At 41.4% G+C, this 19,404-nt stretch overlaps 1 protein-coding gene across 7 annotated transcripts in view; it reads left to right on the plus strand.

Annotated features, from left to right (window-relative positions):
- Positions 1 to 19,404, plus strand: part of ubr4 (ubiquitin protein ligase E3 component n-recognin 4) — a 154,517-nt gene that overhangs the window by 101,845 nt on the left and 33,268 nt on the right. For all 7 annotated transcript variants that reach the window (XM_060938226.1, XM_060938228.1, XM_060938229.1 and 4 more), the window contains 7 exons: positions 2,672 to 2,899; positions 2,992 to 3,070; positions 9,564 to 9,776; positions 17,218 to 17,386; positions 17,527 to 17,671; positions 17,827 to 17,912; positions 19,242 to 19,329. In XM_060938226.1, coding sequence (XP_060794209.1) covers positions 2,672 to 2,899; positions 2,992 to 3,070; positions 9,564 to 9,776; positions 17,218 to 17,386; positions 17,527 to 17,671; positions 17,827 to 17,912; positions 19,242 to 19,329 — 1,008 coding nt within the window. The remainder of the gene's footprint in view (positions 1 to 2,671; positions 2,900 to 2,991; positions 3,071 to 9,563; positions 9,777 to 17,217; positions 17,387 to 17,526; positions 17,672 to 17,826; positions 17,913 to 19,241; positions 19,330 to 19,404) is intronic.

Here is a 19,404-nt window from a genome sequence, read left to right on the forward strand (position 1 = left end):
TCGCACCCATATGTGGGCCTTCACCACAAAGTTGGAAGCACACAATTAAATAATAATAATTTCAATTTATATAGCACCTTTCTCAAAACCCAAGGTCGCTTTACAATTATAGGGAGAGGAAAAAAAAAAGTCCACCAAATAGAGGTCAGGCTGTCATTCCAATAGTGTAGCAGCCACAGTCTTATCAAAAGGCGCATGAAAACAAGTCCCACACCGTCAGCACAGCTGCCGCAACATCACTCGGAACACCACACCATGGATCCACAAAGCGAGCACAGATGCACCGCCACGCATAGCGCTGGTATGTCCCAAACCGCCTGCACAGCTGCTGCGACGCCACCAAGCAACATCGCCCAGAACATTACACCAAGCACCAAAGCACAGCCGCACAGAGCGCCGGGCAACCACGATGTCAAAATGAGCAACGAGCTCGCCACAGTCCATAGCTAGGACCACAGGCATCACCCACGGCGAACCAAGGCCTGGAGGGAACCGACGCCCAAAACCGGGTCTGGAGCTACACCACAACCGGCGGACAAAAACACCCAAACAAATATCAAACCACACAAAGAAAAGAAAAAAAAAATAAAAAGCTCCGGTGAGAAGCGGCAGCTAGAATGCGCACGATGTACTCTTGACCGGAAACGGAAACAGGGTTTCCGGGGGAGGGGTAGAATGACTTGTCGCTGTCAATAGAGATCTTGCAGTCACGTGACCGGAAAGTACACAGCCGCCATCTTGTCGGTAAAAAACACCGCTGAATACTGCTGCACTCGTGTACAGAATGGATCAATTTCAACCGACGGACTACACGGTTCATTTTTCTAATGAACAGATAACTAGATACATGTCTAAAATAAACGATCTACAGATTAGTGACCCTTATGGCTTACCGGACGGAGTTTTCACAACCGTGTCAGTGGATATTGAACTGCCAGTGGAATACCCAGACGTGTATAATTACCTCATTAACTTTCCCTCGCTGTTCAGTGGTGAAGCACTGCATGCTTATAAATCTCTGGACAACTCAGATGTAGCATCTTGTAAACAAGAAAATAACAATCCTCATTGGACAGGTAAGTCACTTAAGTATTGAGTATAGCACTGACCAGCCGATTATAGAATAAGGTAATTCCAGCTGTAATTCCAAATCGTCCGTCTTGTTTACCATGGATCTGGCGTTGGAGAGAGAGAGGCTTGGCAGTGGAGATTTGAGTGGCTGTTTTCTGAGCTTAGTCAACAGGCCGGCTCTGCAGCCTCACTTTTACTTCCGCTCCCGACGCCGCCTCCTTCGCTTTGCTTCCGATAACAATCCACGGAGACCCCGCTGGTCTCGCTATCTCGTCCGGAATGTTGTGCATGCGATGGAAATCGCTACAAACCGTCATTTTCTGCTGGAAACCAATGTCCAGTAAGTCCATACGGTTGTAGTGGATATTGAAGTCCGGTACAGACGAACAACACGCAAAAATACACACAAAAAATGTGCACAGGTAGGGAGAGCTTGTAGCCGCAGCCGTTGTAGTAGAATTGTATATAGTAGGGTTTTCCAGAAGAAAAGGTAGAAGTAGAACCAGAAGTAGAAGGCGGAAATATGGCGTTTGACCGACAAGATGGCGTCTGTCACAATCTGGATCGGCTGTGACGTCACATGCAAGTGCTCCATTGTCTAGAATGCCACTGCATACTGTAGCATTAAGATTCCAGTTCATTGCAACTAAGGGGTGCAAACCTGTTTCACCATGACATTGCCCCAGTGTAAGGTCCATAAAGATTTTGCCAAGGTTGTAGTGAAGGAACTTGAATGGCCTGTGCAGAGCCCTGATCTCAACTACACTACCGTTCAAAAGTTTGGGGTCACCCAGACAATTTTGTGTTTTCCATGAAAAGTCACACTTTTATTTACCACCATAAGTTGTAAAATGAATAGAAAATATAGTCAAGACATTTTTCTGGCCATTTTGAGCATTTAATCGACCCCACAAATGTGATGCTCCAGAAACTCAATCTGCTCAAAGGAAGGTCAGTTTTATAGCTTCTCTAAAGAGCTCAACTGTTTTCAGCTGTGCTAACATGATTGTACAAGGGTTTTCTAATCATCCATTAGCCTTCTGAGGCAATGAGCAAACACATTGTACCATTAGAACACTGGAGTGATAGTTGCTGGAAATGGGCCTCTATACACCTATGGAGATATTGCACCAAAAACCAGACATTTGCAGCTAGAATAGTCATTTACCACATTAGCAATGTATAGAGTGGATTTCTGATTAGTTTAAAGTGATCTTCATTGAAAAGAACAGTGCTTTTCTTTCAAAAATAAGGACATTTCAAAGTGACCCCAAACTTTTGAACGGTAGTGTACACTGAACACCTTTGGAATGAACTGGAATATCACTTGCACCCCCAAGCCCCTTTGCCTGACATCAGTGCCCAATCTCGCTAGTGTTCTCATGGTTTAATGGGCAAATCCCCACAGCAACACTCCAAAATTTAGTAGAAAGCCTTTCCAAAGAGTGGAGGATGTTCAGAAAGAGCATACGAGTTTGAAGTTCAGGTGTCCTTATTCGTTTGGCCATATAGTACATAATATTCGACTCCATATTCAATATTTTATATGCTTGGGTTTAATGGTGGCCCATTTGAACTCTTCTGTCCTTCCTTTCTGCAGTACCTGATGATCCAACAGACTCCATTTGTGAGGAGGCAGGTGAGGAAGTTGCTGCTGTTTATCTGTGGTTCAAAGGAGAAGTATCGGCAGTTGCGAGATCTCCATACGTTAGACTCTCACGTTCGCAGCATCAAAAAGCTTCTAGAAGAGCAGGGTATCTTCCTCAGGGGAGGCATAGTCACCGCAACCTCTGGCTCTGCGCTACAGTATGACACGCTCATCAGCCTGGTAAGTGAGTGGGCTCTGGGAATGCGGTGTCTGGTTTTTGATGCAGCAGTGCTTTGGCGTTAACATATTAATGGTTTGTCTACTTGCTTTAGATGGAACACCTGAAAGCTTGTGCTGAAATAGCAACCCAGAGAACCATCAACTGGCAAAAGTTCTGTATCAAGGATGATTGTAAGTCTTGGGGTTTATTTTCAAAATATTAAAAGAACAGAGTAATGAAAAATAGAATAATGAAAGGCTGTGCATGCTGCTTATGTATAAGAACATGCTTATATATCCAGTCAAAAGTTTGGACACCTAATTCAATGGGTTTTTCTTTTTTATTAAGACACTTCATGTCTTAAAGTAATGCTGGACTGTCATTTCTCTTTACTTGGTTGAGTGGTTCTTGATATGTCAGTGTTTTCCCCAGAAAAAAAATTAAAGCCATAAATTCTGGCATGATGACATGGATGCAAACGGCGCGCCTTTTGGCGGATGCCGCCTTTTTCACGGCTGTCTGGGGGACTTGTGTGAATCGCGCAGATCCGAGGAGTTTTTTTGGGGGGGGGGGGGCGTTGGAGTGTCTGATTACAATTTCATCAAAGTAAATTCTGTATTAAAATTACTAAATAAGCAAATGCCGTTACAGTCCATGAAACATAGGAAGTATAAGTATGAGAAGAAAACAGTAAATCAGAAAGCTGCGCACGTAAAGCCAATTCGCTGCGCGCCATTATCTGCTGCTGGCTGCACTTCACTGCACACGCAAGGATTTCCATCAGTCCAACGTAAGTTACGTAATTGGCTTTACGTGCGCAGTTTTCTGATTTACTGTTTTCTTCTCATATTTATACTTCCTGTGTTTCATGGACTGTAACGGCATTTGCTTATTTAGTAATTTTAATACAGAATTTACTTTGATGAAATTATAATCAGACACTCCAACGCCCCCCCCCCCCCCCCCCCCCCCAAAAAAAACCTCATCGGATCTGCGCGATTCACACAAGAACCCCCAGACAGCCGTGAAAAAGGCGGCATCCGCCAAAAGGTGCGCCGTTTGCATCCATGATTATAATACACAGACAATTGAGCGCCAAAGGTGCAAAGTGAAACTAGTGGGGTGCGGGAGCATGGTCCCCCCGGAAACATTTTTGAAAATAGATGCTCTCAGGTGTGTTTTCAGGGTCTCTGAGAGGTTTTAGATGCATGATTATAGGATAGATTTTACCAGTGTTTCAATGATTTCTGACCTAAATAGTATTAATGTATACACATTTGAAATTTCACCTTAAAGTTCAACATGCAAGTTAAACTGTTTTATTATAGATAGATTTTAAAATTTACGGGGATCCCTTAATTATCTATGATCAAGTAGTGTTGTAACAAAAATGTGCATGAAAATATGAACAGTGGTTTGCTCCATCTTGTGCAATCCAGTGAAGAGAATCGATCATGACCTCCTGTTGATCACAAAGGGATCTGAACCCAAGAACTGCCACCTTAAAATAAGTTGCTGTATTACTATAACTGTAGTGATTTCGAATGTATAACTTGAGCTGTGTTCACACTTATACTGGTACGATAGTGGTATAATTGTATCGATACAAAGTATATACGGGTACAGTTTAGTGCATCTGGCCACACTAGCGAGAAATCATGGATTAAAGTTTTCCGTCGTGTGACGGATTTCTGTCAACTGAACTCTCCCAAGGCCAAATGTGCGGTCGGTGCTGATCCGAGGAGAATTAAAATGACGGGTGGTTGGGTAGAGATTGGGTTATAACACTGATGTGTTGCAACACCATCAACTACCAGCAGGGTTTATTTAACTTTTTTGTTTTTGAGCCATGCTTTGTGTCGTTCATTTCCTATGTTTGATCATGTTTAAACGTTCGCTGTCTACGGTGCGGCGTTAAAAAAAACATGCGCTGTCAAAATTGGCAAAATACATTCCCATGTGCTTGGCGTGCTTGTGTCTGACCATTTCTCTTTTGTATTAAATTAAATCTTGCCAAAATGACTTAGTTCAAACCTGGACATATAGAAATAGAGCATGTTAAAAAAAAAAAAAAAAACGAAAAAATAAACCCCGGAAAGCCCGCTCCTCTGCTTCAGCCAGACTTGAAGACCCGACGGTGCAATGCTTGCAGACTGTCAGAAGTAATTAGACCTAAATTTATAGCTAACAAATCAGCAGATGCCCCAACAATTATTATTTTCGTTAGGCCAATGTGTAAGGTTTGTTAGAACCGTGCCTTATAGCCTACGTTATATCACAATTTAAAGGACGTTTGAGGAGTTGGAGGCTGCGAGCGCAATGATGTTCCGACATGCGCTAAACTTGATTCCCTGAAAATCATACACCAGCATTCAATGCCCCAAACAGTCAAAATGTCTAGAAGACTACGGTTAAATAATAATCATAGCCTACTAAGTTAAATTACGTCAAAACATCTGTTTCTGGCCTATGAAATGATGGAGGAAAATGAGAACGAACACAGCCAACTTCACGCGATCTTTTACATAACTTAACACTCGTGTTGGCCACAATATTTCTCTTTATAAAATCCTGAATTGTTTTTGAAGTCGTATTCAACACACAGTAAGGTCAAATTATAATTTTAATTTAAGCAAAGATCCAAACTCTTTTCTATATTGACGTCGAGCATAGAGGAGCATGTCATTCTGCTTTTGGTTTCGGCAGCATGGATGCACTTTACTAGCCTGGGCCCACCCATCCTAAGCGTGATGCAACACGAGGACCTGTTGCGAGCTTAGTCTGGCCAGGCAAGCTATCTACAGCTCTTCCAAGCTCCCGAAAAATCGGGAACCAATCAACTTTGAGCATCTCCAACGGCCCTGGGTAGAGGCGTGTTCAAGGCAGTGACGTAGTAGAACTGCGACCGGAAGCCATAGATTGTTTACAGAATCTATGCCGGAAGCGCTTCATTCACTAGAAACATTACGAACATGGAGCAGCGGCAAGCCTTTGACACAGCGGTAGATGCTGTATTGAAAGCATTCAACGGGAAGTTCTCATTGAAAACGGAGCAAAGAGCAGCCCTGGAGGTATTTATCTTCTTCCTGTTACTCAAGCAGTTTCCGTCGCGTCACATACGTCAGAGGAAAGAGTGATGTGATTGGTTTAAGCTTCGTCACAGCCTTTTCTGGCTTCGACCAGTAGCAAACTGAGGCATTTCAGGGAGGCGGGTCAACCACGCGCTTTGGGAAACGGTTGGGCTTAATATCTTTGCCAAACCAAATGCTCGCAGAGCTTTGAAGTCGCGTTAGCCAGACTAGTGCTTTACATGAAAGAAGGCACTGATGTGTCAATAAAGGTGTAAAACAAGTGGAGGTGGGCTTGGCTGTACGAAATGGGTGAAAACGGAAAGCCATTTAGTTCATGGTGCAAAAAACTAAACATTCCAGGCACTTGTATTTGTGTGGTTTGCCACAAAAAAATAATATACGGAAGCAATGGAAAGAGAGTGCAATAAATGGAATATATTAATCCATTAATTAATTGATAATAGTTATCAGTTCTAAGTTAACCATTCTCAGAATTTCATTGAAATCCACCCATAACCCCCCCCCCCCCCCCCCCGTTAATTTTCAGTCAAATAATTTTTTTTGCTTTAATCCATGAGAAATGTTTGCGGTTTTCTTTCACGGTAGTTGAAATGTGCGTGCGCGAAATGTTTCCGTAGTTACCGAGTAACTTCCTTCCGAGAATATGGCGGATGAAACAACGTGCGTGTGCTTTTTGTTGTCAGTGTACAGTCTGTATTTCTGGTAGTCATTTATTCAGTCGAATCGTATTAAACGCGCGAGGCAGTTGAGAAAGAAACCAAGAAAACGAATCTCCTGTTCCAACTGTTCCTGGCATCGCTCGTCTCCCCAAAGCTCCAACAAACACACAACTTCGTCTTTGCTCCATGTAGCTCCATGGTCGTTTTGAGCCATTTTGACGTTTTATTTACAGCTGGAAAGCACGTGCGTATTGTATGAATAACCCGGAAGAAGTAGGAATGGTTCATTGCGCATGCGCATTGTTTGTATTGATACAGAACCGCTTCATCTGTCCACACTACAGCGAAGCGCTACAGTACCGATACTGTACCGGTACGAAACCCATACATTTGTGGGTTTCGTACCGATACAGTTATACCGCTACAGTACTGGTATAGTTGCTAGTGTGGACAGGTGTTGCGGTACGAAAGTAGTATCGTATCGGTACAAAATCCCTAGTGTAGACAGGGTATAAGATACAATGAAAAGAAAAGTAAGGCAGCTGCATATCAAGTTTAAATTTTGGCACTTTATTAAATGGACTAGATTAAGATTAAAACTTATTTAAAGGAAAAGAAAATTTAATTCATACATTTAAGTTTGCAGAAAGATTATGTACTTATAAACACATTCAATGTAGCATAATTTCGAATAATAATGATAAGCATATCTGGCAGTGTGTCACTGTGAGCCTTTAACAAAAGAATAATCCGGAGCCTTCTTTTGTTAAATGGATCCCAGTGACATCACGCTGCCAAAAATGCTGATGATTATTTGAAATTATGCTATATTTGACAGATTTGGACAACTTCACTTAGTGTTTAAGTACATAATCTTTTTGCAAACCCAAACTAATGAATTAAGTTTTCTACTCCTTTAAAGCAGATTAATTCTCCTTGGCTTTTGCTTGGCCCAATGTTGGGCAATGCTCTCATAGTCCATCTCGCTGTCATCCATGCTGATGTGGATCAAATTGTCCAGCGAGTCTTCTCCTAGCTTATTCCTCGCTGGAGTCTTTATTCTCTTTAGGTAGGAGAAGCCTCGTTCACAGTCTAAACAGAAACACAATAGTCTATCAAATAAATCACTCTGCTTTGTCCGTCTGGTGGGGGACAACGTCGGCAGCCAATGAGATCGCTTATAATGAATCGGAAAATTCCGGGATGTCTGACGTTTTTTTTCGATATTTTTATTGGACGGTTTGAACACGTGATCTTGACATAGCCAACAGATTACAGTTTGTTTACATCATACCACGTGGACATATTACTTTGACAGAATCAACACAAACATTGGAAAAAAAGACCGCTTGTTTAACACAAGTATCAATCAATATGTAAATGGATCTGTTTTTTGCTCTCCTATGTATCTAGTTACTTGTGGGTAGGAAATTTAACGTATCGGTATAAATCTAAGCGTATCGGATTTTAGCTAAAGCGACTAAGCGTATCGGCAGGCAGAGCAAGCATATTGGGTCCAATACGCTAAAACGCTTTGGGGAAAACCATGATATGTATTGCTACAGTTGTGGAATAGGGCTATTTACTGTGTATTTTAATAATTTCCATTAAATATCCACTAACACTTTTTTTGATGAGACATGCCTGTTAATTGAAGAGCATTCCAGGTGACTACCTCATGAAGCTGGTTAAGATAATGCCAATAGTGTACAAAGCGTCATTGCGGTAAACGGTGGCTACATTGAAGAATCTAAACTATGAAGCTTTTTTTTTTTAACACGTCTTTGTTTACCACATAATTCCAAATGTTTTATGATGTCTTCAGTATTGTTCAACAATGTAGAAGATGGTTAAAATACAGAAAAACCTATAAATGAGTAGGTGTGTGCAAAGTTTTGACTAGTACTGTATTGCCGCTTTTCCACTACCAACGCGGCTGAGTTGAGCTGAGCCGTGCCGTGCTGAGTTGAGCTGAGTGGGGCTGTTGGAGTTGCATTTCGACTACAACCGCGCTGAACCGTGCTGACTGGAAGTGGGTGGACACATTGGGTGGAGTTAGCGAAAGTGGGTGGACGTCACGTGATGTCGTTAGGCGGCACAAACAGTGACATCAGTGATCTTTTAAGCGGTAGTCTCACGACCCGGATAGTAAACAATAAACATGGAGGACATGGAGTCGTTAGTGTTGCTGGTCTTGGTGCTGTGGCTTGTTGTCACAGACAACGCCAACAGATACTGGCAAGAGTGTATAGATGAGGCGAGGCGCATAAGGCTTCAGAAATTCTCGTAATTCGTAATTCTCCTTCTTCCAGGTTTACGGTGTTTACAGATCCCAGCGTGCTCGCGGGGCGTGTGGGGGCATGTGAGGACACTCCTCCTCACCAATCAGTGCACAGGGGAGTGTCTCCTCATGCCCCTAGCCCCACTCAGCTCGGTTTGGCTCGCTTCAGCCCCACTCCAAAACCGTGCGAGTTTTGGGTGCTGAGTCGTGCTGCTCTGAGGTAGTCGAAACGTGAGCCGTGTTGGGCTGAAGTGAGCTGAAAAAGGGTAGTGGAAAAGGGCCAAATGTCTAAGCTGCTTATAAGAAAATGCTTATGGACGCCGTGGTGTGATGCGAAGCCGGCTGAAACTGACTGGTTTCCTATAACACACCTGTTTTGAAGTTAGAGACCAAAAAACGCAACTTGTAACGTTACCAAGAAACCTCAAACCCGTCTTGAAGATTTTCTCGTGTCGCAAAAACAGTTACCTCTGACTGTTAGAACATGCCGACACTGCAGACTCCTTCCAAAAATGCTAAATGAAAGTCTTGAGGAGACTTCCATTTTACCAGTTACACATAAAAAAAAAAAATTGCAACGTTTTAAGACAGGTCCTTGTTTTATGCACTTGATTTGCAATGTTCAGGTGTTGCTGTCTTTCTTTCTTGGCAGCTGTGCTGTACTTCCTGCTGCAAGTGAGTTTCCTTGTGGATGAGGGTGTCTCCCCAGTGCTGCTTCAGCTGCTCTCCTGCGCACTGTGTGGTAGCAAAGTCCTGGCTGCCTCCTCATCTGGAGGCTCTTCGGGGGCTGGAGCATCACAATCCTCCCAGAGCAAGTCCTCTAGCAAGAAGAGCAAAAAGGAGGACAAGGAAAAGGACAAAGAAGGTGAGCACTAATTCTCCAAAGAACAAGTTCTAACTTTTTGAAATATGTTTTGTATAATACTGCATTTCATTGTATTTGGAACTTCGTAAGATACTTAAGTTCCGAATACAATTGCACTTCAGTTATTCTTGCGCAACGGAGCAGTAAAGTCGAGATTTCTGGTCGGGAACTTGGGGCAAAATCTGTCGTGCCTCAGCCTGCAGATGTAAACACCTGGTGTAAAGATCCATGTCAGTTTTGCATTTAAGAGTGGGGTAAAACGTTGTTAAATTCCCTCCTTAAGAGCATCGTGGAGTAGAGTTGTCTATTTACCAAAGATTAGGGTAAGCATTGATTGTTTAGCGTATATTCTTTGGTCACATTGATGGTGTACATACTTCCTGAAACAAGTGATGTTACACGGGCTATACCATTCGGAAGGGGTCTCATACGTTTATGTTGCTATTGCAATGGTTGTTTCAATTCTATACGGATTGAGTTAAATGATTATTCCATGATGAACAATGGGGAGGTGAGAGGTTAAAATGAATGAGGGTTGGCGCTCTGGGCACCATGCTATAAAGATTCTTACAATCCCATAATCTATCACATGTGTGACAAATTGTGTGTGTATGTGGGGATGTGAATGTATTTGTTGTGTGTTTTATATGTTTAATGGTTCACAAATTTGAAGATAGAATAAATATTCCGATTTATAATGATTTCAATTAATCATGAAAAGGGTTTACAGAAGTATCAGAAATTTATTTTGGAATAAATTTATTAGCATTGTCAGAAACTCATTTAGATGATACAATTAATGATGAGGTATTGGCTAGACAGGGGTACGATATTTTTAGAAGGGATAGAAACTCACGGGGGGGGGGGCGTAGCAGTCTATGTTCAGAATCAAATTCCAACCAAAATAAGAGATGATTTAATGGTTGTGGATATTGAAGTGATATGGTTGCAAATTAATTTACCTTATTTAAAACCTCAGCTAGTTGGATGTGTCTATAGGCCGCCGAGTGCAAAGTTGGAGTATTTGGATCAGCTTTGTGACATGTTAAAAGTATGCAATCTTGTAGCCTGGGCCCGCCCATCCTAAGCGTGACGCAACACGAGGGCCTGTTCCGAGCTTAGTCTGGCCAGGCAGGCTATCTACAGCTCTTCCAAGCTCCCGAAAAATCGGGAACCAATCAACTTTGAGCATCTACAACGGCCCTGGGTAGAGGCGTGTTCAAGGCACTGACGTAGTAGAACTGCGACCGGAAGCCATAGATTGTTTACAGAATCTATGCCGGAAGCGCTTCATTCACGCTTCCGCATCTATTACGCATAGATGCTGTATTGAAAGCATTCAATGGGAAGTTCTGATTGAAAACGGAGCAAAGAGCAGCCCTGGAGGTATTTATTGAAAGGAAGGACGTTTTCTCCTTGCTCCCGACCGGCTTCGGTAAGAGTTTAATCTACCAGTTAGCCCCGTCGCGTCGCATACGTCAGAGGAAAGAGGGATGTGATTGGTTTAAGCTTCGTCACAGCCTTTTCTGGCTTCGACCAGTAGCAAACTGAGGCATTTCAGGGAGGCGGGTCAACCACGGGCTCTGGGAAACGGTTTGGCTTAATAGCTTGGCCAGACCAATAGCTCGGAGAGCTTTGAAGTCGCGTTAGCCAAGCTAGCAGTCTTGATAATGAAGTTTATTGTTTAGGAGATTTAAATATTGATTGGAATTCATCTAACTGTCCACTAAAAGAGAAACTTCAATCAGTTACAAATGCATGTACCGTATTTTCTGGACTATAGAGTGCACCTGTATATAAGCCGCATCCGCTCTATTTTTAAAAAAAAATTTAAAAAAAGATATACAAGCCGCACCGGGCTATAAGCCGCAGATATCTATGTTGAAAAATTAGATATTTACTGCATGTACAGAACGATTTTGTACTGTAAATGTACATGTATGTACCTGAACAGATTCTTTCCGAACAGTGCCTTTTAACACGGCAGCAACTTTGCTGATTAAAACGGAACAGAACCAAGAGAAAATAACCGGTATTTATTTACCTTCATTTCTCCTGTGTTTGAAACCACAAGTCACTTTAATCATCTTCGCTGGATTTGAAAATAATTACCAGTTAGTAATTTGTCGTGCGTGTTCTATCTGCTAAAGATCTGCTAATTCTTCTTTGCATTGATTTTTCGTCTATCTTATTTTTGATTCTACTTCCAGTTAGAGCGCCCCTAGCGGTGGAAGAAAAATCCACAGAATAGCCGCACCTTTGTATAAGCCGCATGGTTCAAAACCTAGGAAAAAAGTAGCGGCTTATAGTCCAGAAAATACGGTAATTGAATCCAACTGGTGGAAGGAAAGATGGTCATAAAAGTGAAACTTGTATTGATCATATTTTCACTAATTTAAGTTGTTTATGTTCTAAAGCGGTTTCAGTAAAAGTGGGGTGTTCTGACCATAATTTAATTGTAATAGTTAGAGATGCAAAGGTTCCAAATTCAGGACCAAAAATAGTGTTCAGGAGATCAGTGAGAACTTTCAGTGAAGATGCATTTATACTTGATATTTAAAAAAAAAAAAATTAGCTGGCAATATGTTCTTGAAAAGGATGATCTTGATGATGCACTCGACATATTTCATACTTTAGTTTTACAGGTAATTGAAAAGCATGCTCTGATTAGAAAGCAGACGGTCAGAAATTTGAAATCGCCCTGGTTAGATACAGAGTTGAGGGAACTGATGAAACAGAGATGAAGCAAAAGAAGCAGCGATTATATCTAGTTTTGAGTCTGATTGGCAAATTTAGAAAAAGAAGTTAAGAAATTACGTTACAGCTTTAAATAAAAAGAAAAAAACACTTGTTTTATCAAAATAAAATTAAAGATGTGAGAAATGACAAAAAGATGTGGTATGTTGTAAATGAAATGATGGGAAGACAGCCAAAATCCTGCCCTTCCCATTTGGAAGTGGATGGAAAATGGTTGACTAAACCAGTTCATATTGCTAGTTATTTTAATGATTATTTCTCTTCAAAGGTAAATAATTTAAGGAGTAATATGCAACAGATGGGTATTGATTGATTGATTGATTGATTGATTGATTGATTGATTGATTGATTCTTCTATAACAAGAATTGAAGAGTTAGTGATGAATAATAAGAACTGTGAGTTTAAAATAGCAAAGGTTTCTGTTAAGGATGTTGAGTGTTTAATTAAAAAATGTAAGGAAAGGTCACCGGGGTGGATAACTTCTCATCTCATTATCTCCAGCCGCTTTATCCTGTTGGATGTTAAATTTCTCAGTTTAGCTGCCAGTGTGATTTCAGTTCCTGTCTGCCATATTGTCAATCTGAGTATTGAAAAATGTATTTGTCCTAAGGCATGGAAGATTGCAAAAATCATTCCACTTAAAAAAAAAAATCTGGTCCTTTTTCAGGTACAAACAGTCGTCCTATAAGTTTGTTACCAGTATTAGGAAAGGTGATGGAGAGAATTATTTTTGAACAAATACAAAGATATTTTGATGTATATAATTTAAAGGTCCCATGGCATGGTGGTTTGTTGATGCTTTAAACGGGCTCGTGGAGGCTTCCGGATGTTATATCCGCAGCCTTTCTCGAAATGAACCCTCGGCACGTAAATATAGCCTCCTGGGAGAAAGCCCCATTTCAGCGCTTTTCCCAGTGCGTCGTTTTGCTAATGAGAAGCAGGAGGCGGGGAAGGGTAGAGGGTGGGGGCGGGCCATGGGGGAGGGGGAGGGGCTTGACCAAGCTGCGCGCACACATACTCGCTGCTATCAGCACCTGTAGCCACGCTACTAAGACAAAACCCCGTTCTCCCTCGGACTCCTTTCGTAAACTCAACGTGACACAGAGAACAGAGTGTGAGTGTGCTCGGAGTGGTAGTTTACGAACGTATAATACCCTAGGCTTGAACATGCACTCCATAACCAAAGAGGATAGAAGCAGCAACTACAGCAACATATCGCTTATCCAACAGAAGACATGCATTGCGGAGCAATAGTCAAACATAAGCTCATAAGTTACAGTCAATTTCCAGACTAAACTCAGTTTAACAGAGCGATGCTGCATGCTCTTTAGTTTTGTAGCACAGATTACCTGGCTAACTGCAGGAAGCGGTTAGCTGCACAGCTGATGTAGCCATTGCTAGGCTAACGCACCGATTTTAAAACATGGCAAAACGACCAGTTATACACTTACTTGTTCGGTGTTTGTTGCTGATGCGGCAGGGATGCTTGGTACGGGCCCAGGCTTCAGTGACAGTTGATGTGCAAAACCTGCCCTGTACTGTCCCAAGTTGTGGAAACATTCATCAGGAAAATGCTTCCGACAAACATACACCGTCTTAGGTAGACTCGACTGCGAATTATTGAAGTAAATAAAATTAAGCCACTGCATCTTCAGGGGCTCTCCCGTCGGCAGTAAAAACAGACTCTTTTCTGTGTTGTCACATCCATGTACAGCGCAATTTCCATGTTTCGCTCGCTTAGGTGATGCCATGTTGTTGTGTCCTCTATGGTCTCCTCACTACAACTGGGCGGGCAATTCATACAGTGGGTGGGAATCCAGAGGGGGGGCGTGGGGATCATCTCCCTTGCTGACGTAGTAAAGGGAAGAGCTTATCAACGCGCCGTTTTGATGCGCCATTCTCAAATGTTGGGCATAGTTTGGTTTACACATTATGAAATTTCTAGCCACTGGGGTGACTTAAGAAGGTCAGAGGAACTCATTTTAACGTTAAAAAACCTCAGAAAGTGAAAATTTCATGCCATGGGACCTTTAAACACGGATTATCAACATGCCTATAGGCCCGGCCATAGCACCTGTACTGCTTTAACACACATGATTGATGACTGGCAATGTAATATGGATGGTGGAAAATTGGTGGGGGCTGTTTTACTGGATTTCAGTGTAGCGTTTGATATTATTGATAATTTTTTGTTATTGGATAAACTTAAACATTATGGTTTCACTCCTCCTGCATTAAAATGGATGGAGCGTTACTTAAGAGATAGAGGGCAGGCTGTTTATTTTAATGGTAGTTTTTCTAAAGTAAGTCCTGTTGACTGTGGAGTACCACAGGGGAGTTGTTTAGGGCCTTTATTGTTTTCGATTTTTATTAATGATCTCCCCTTGGTGCTGAGTGAAGCTCAAATTTCTATGTACGCGGATGATTCAACAATATACTGTATGCAGAATCAGCTCATATTGTTAATCATATATTACAGAAAGAACTAGAATTGGTGGTAGAGTGGGTAACCAGTAATAAACTTGTGCTTAATGTGACCAAAACAAAGACCATATTAATAGGCTCAAGGTATCAGTTGAAAGCTGAACCAAAATTGAATTTACAAGTAAATGATATTTCTGTTGAACAAGTACAAGAGACTAAACTTCTGGGCATTACTATTAATCATACTTTATCATGGTCTAACCATATTGATAAAATTGTAAGAAAAATAGGGAGTGTCAGTTGTAAGAAGAATTTCAAAAGGTATGCCACCGGAAGTTATCAAACAGGTTTTAAATGCTTTAGTGATGTCACAGTTAGAGTATTGTTTTGTAATATGGTGCTTCTATGAAAGACATGAGAAAACTGCAAGTTGTTCAAAATAAAGCAGCGCGTTGTGCATTCCATCATTCTTACAGAACCAACGTGAAGGACATGCATCATCGATTGAGATGGTTAACTGTAAGACAGAGGTCTTATGTTTTGTTAACCTTTTTTGAGGAATATTATGTTAAAGTGCCATTCCACCATTGGATGCATTCTTTGGCATAAAATACAATATATTTTATGACAACATGACTAGACAGAGAAATCTTTTAGCTTCAAAATGATATATCAAACATAATTTTTTGACAACGACAAGTATATTAATTTTGCGACCAAAGTCACCTACCCTTTTAATTTCCGCGCGGTAGTGAAATGTGATGTCATCGGCAGGTTCCCCTTCTTGTGTACCACGTCACGTGTGACGTGGCACAGATTATCAGCAATGGCGGATAGAACGCGATTTCCACTTGTCGATTGCTGTGCCGATATTCACCATCGACCGTCTCCTTTGGGCATCACTTGCTATTTTCCTTCGCTTCTTTTCCGAAGCTGACAATCGCGTTCTATCCGCCATTGCTGATAATCTGTGCCACGTCACACGTGACGTGGTACACAAGAAGGGGAACCTGCCGATGACATCACGTTTCACTACCGCGCGGAAATTAAAAGGGTAGGTGACTTTGGTCGCAAAATTAATATACTTGTCGTTGTCAAAAAATTGTTTGATATATCATTTTGAAGCTAAAAGATTTCTCTGTCTAGTCATGTTGTCATAAAATATATTGTATTTTATGCCAAAAAAATACATCCAATGGTGGAATGGCACTTTAACACAGTCCCCAAGAATATTGTATAAAAGGTTATTGCCTAATTTTGTTCAACATGAATAGCAAACGCGATATGCAACTGTTGGAAGGTTTTTATATTGCCCAGAGCCAATACATGTAGTATTCAGAAGACGCTCCTATATAGAGTGATGGAGAGGTGGAACTCATTGCCAGTGTATCTTGTGCATGAGAATACCGGGGAAAGATTTAAGATGCTGATAAAACAATACCTTGTAGGATTTCATGAATTATGATTTTGTTGTGGGAAGTCCAAAATATTACTGAGTATGATAAAAATGGACTGTATTGTTTGTTTTATTGAGTTCGTATTATGATTTATGTTTGGGGGGGTCTTGGGGTGCGGGTGTCTGGCGCGTGTTCACCGGTGCTACTCTACAAGGGACACTCGGCTGTTGGGGGTTGTAGGTGGGCACGTGTTGGGGGCTGGGTGTCTGCATCCACAGGTCACTCTACTTTTTTGGTGGTGGTGGTGGTGTTTGTTTTTTGGTTTTTTTTATTATTTGAATTGGAGAAAAGGTAATATGGAAAGTGGAGAGAAACCCGTGGTAATGTATATTAGAAAGGAATAGATTTATGAATTTTTATTGTACTTGATTCAAATCTGTGAGCCATTGTGTGTTTGGTTTGTAGTGTATTGTATGTTGTAATGTATATGTATGATTTTGTTTAATGTTGTGATGCGAGAAGATTGGACACCAGGAAGAATAGCCTTGTTTATAACAAGTGCTAATGGTGATTCTGAATAAAAATGAAAAATGACTGAAATGGTGTTGCATTAAAAATGGAAAAACAATAAGCATTACTCCTTCAGTCTTTATTCTAACAGAAAACTTTTTTTGGTTTCTATTTGTACCACAATTTGGGTTCCTGTTCCAGTGGCCCACTGTCCCCATGTTAATGTTAGTAGAGATTTGAAAGTTGCCAGATGCGTTTTTAGTGAAAGTATACATTGTCACTTTTTTTTTTTTTTTCCTGCCGACATGCACGCTTCAGCGTTGTCTTCTGCCTCTTGTTTTGCCCTGTAAAGGTGAGGGAGTGAGCAGTCAGGAGGATCAGCTGTGTTGTGCTCTGGTCAGTCAGCTCAACAAATTTGCAGACAAAGAAACTTTGATTCAGTTCCTGCGCTGCTTCTTGCTGGAATCCAACTCTTCCTCTGTGCGCTGGCAAGCCCACTGCCTGGCTCTGCACATCTACAGGTACATAGCATATGTAACATAAATACTCCCATGTTATTGTACTGCTTTGCTTGATCAGTGTCTCGTAAATTTCATTGTAATGTAGCTGCATTTGATATTTGAAAGTCTGTTCAGTCACAAGAACTGTTTTTTCTTTATAGGAATTCGACCAAAGCCCACCAAGAGTTACTGCTGGACCTGACTTGGGCCATCTGGCCTGAGCTCCCTGCCTATGGGCGTAAAGCTGCTCAGTTTGTGGACCTACTGGGCTATTTCTCACTCAAAACCCCTCAAACAGAAAAGAAGGTCCGTTTCACTGATACTCATACAAGTGTATTTCATTTTACAACATGGAAATAATCATGTTCTTATTGATATACATTGTGATTTGTGGGTGTTATTTATTTTTTGCGCTCCTGAAATAGGTTTCTCTTAATTTTTTTTCCCCCTCATCCATATAGCTGAAGGAATACTCTCAAAAAGCTGTTGAGATTTTGAGGGCACAAAACCACATACTCACGAACCATCCCAACTCAAATATTTACAAGTAAGTAGTCAGGATATTTTGTCCATCTCTGAATTGTAGATGTCTGTCTACCAGTCACTTTTTAATAAGAAAATATATACATACACACACACACACACACCTGCTCATTTATGCAGTTATCCAATCAGCCAATCATGTGGCATCAGAACAATGCATAAAATCTTGTACGTACAGGATAAGAGCTTCAGATAATCTTCACATCAACCATCAGAATTGGGGGGAAAATGCGCTCTGGTTTTAACCCTGGCATGGTCGTTGGTACCTGGTCGGCCATTTTGAGTGCGTCAGAAATTGTTCTGTACAGTTGCAAAGAGTGCTTATTTGAGTTACATATAGACGACTTCTCAGGCCCACTTTACACAGGAATGATCTGAAACAAAAACGCAAAAGTCCGTTTTCGTTCTCACTTTTTTCCGCGTCTACACGGCCGTTTTCAAGGAGGAAATCTGCGTCTATACGGCGACGCATAAATGTGTGGAATTCAATTGGATGCGCATGCCAGGCAGCTAGGTGGTGCTGTGAAAGACCTCTGCTATGTCTGCACGCATGCGCAACGTCTTCTGTCTTGTCTGATCTGCACATCTGCGCCGCGAAAACTTTGACTACTCTGGCTATGGTAAGTAAAAAAAGTAAGAGCATACTATACCCGCCTCTGTTCATTAACGGTATATGTGCAGATTCGGTATAGATGTTCGAAGGACTCCTGGACGTTTATTAAAGCTGCCAGAGCAGCTTGAAGGTCCGTTGGATCGATGTAATCAGACATGCTCTTACTTTTTTACTTACTTTCTTACTTCCCGGGCTGGCATGTACAGTATATGACATATGTATGACGTAAACGCGTACCCGACGTGAGCAGATCCGAGCAGAGTTTCGCGTATTGGGTAGTTTAGACGGATATGCAACGGGGGCCGTTTTTAACTTATCCACTCTGGAAGGCGTTTTCAATTTTTTCCGTTTTTCAGCCTCGGAAACGCCGTCCCCGTGTAGACGAAAGGCACTTCCGATAAAATATTTAGTCGTTTTTACCCGACAGCGTCCTCGTGTAAACGGGCCCTCAGCTTTAACCAGTCCCCATTCTGGTGTTTGATGTGAACACTGACTGAAGCTCCTGATCTGTATCTGCAAGATATTTATTTATTTAAGTTTTTGTATTGTGCTGCTGCCACATGATTGGCTGATTTTAGATACCGGTGTGAATGTGCAGGTGTTCCTAATAAAGTTCATGGTGAGTGTATATACAGTATTGTATTTCATATCTGTCATAATCGCTGACAACAATGATTTTTTTTTTTTTCCTCCCCGTCTTTTCTCCTGCTATGTTTTAAGTACCCTTTCTGGCCTGGTGGAATTTGATGGATTTTATCTTGAAAGTGATCCCTGCTTAGTATGCAACAATCCTGAAGTGCCCTTCTCTGTAAGTCAGGCAGTGCATTTGAGTTTGTGCTTTTTTTTTTTTTTTAAAAAGGAGAGTCTGTTAAGTCTGATGTAT

The sequence above is a fragment of the Neoarius graeffei genome, chromosome 13, assembly GCF_027579695.1.
Source record: "Neoarius graeffei isolate fNeoGra1 chromosome 13, fNeoGra1.pri, whole genome shotgun sequence".
In the NCBI taxonomy this organism is placed as follows: Eukaryota; Metazoa; Chordata; class Actinopteri; order Siluriformes; family Ariidae; genus Neoarius; species Neoarius graeffei.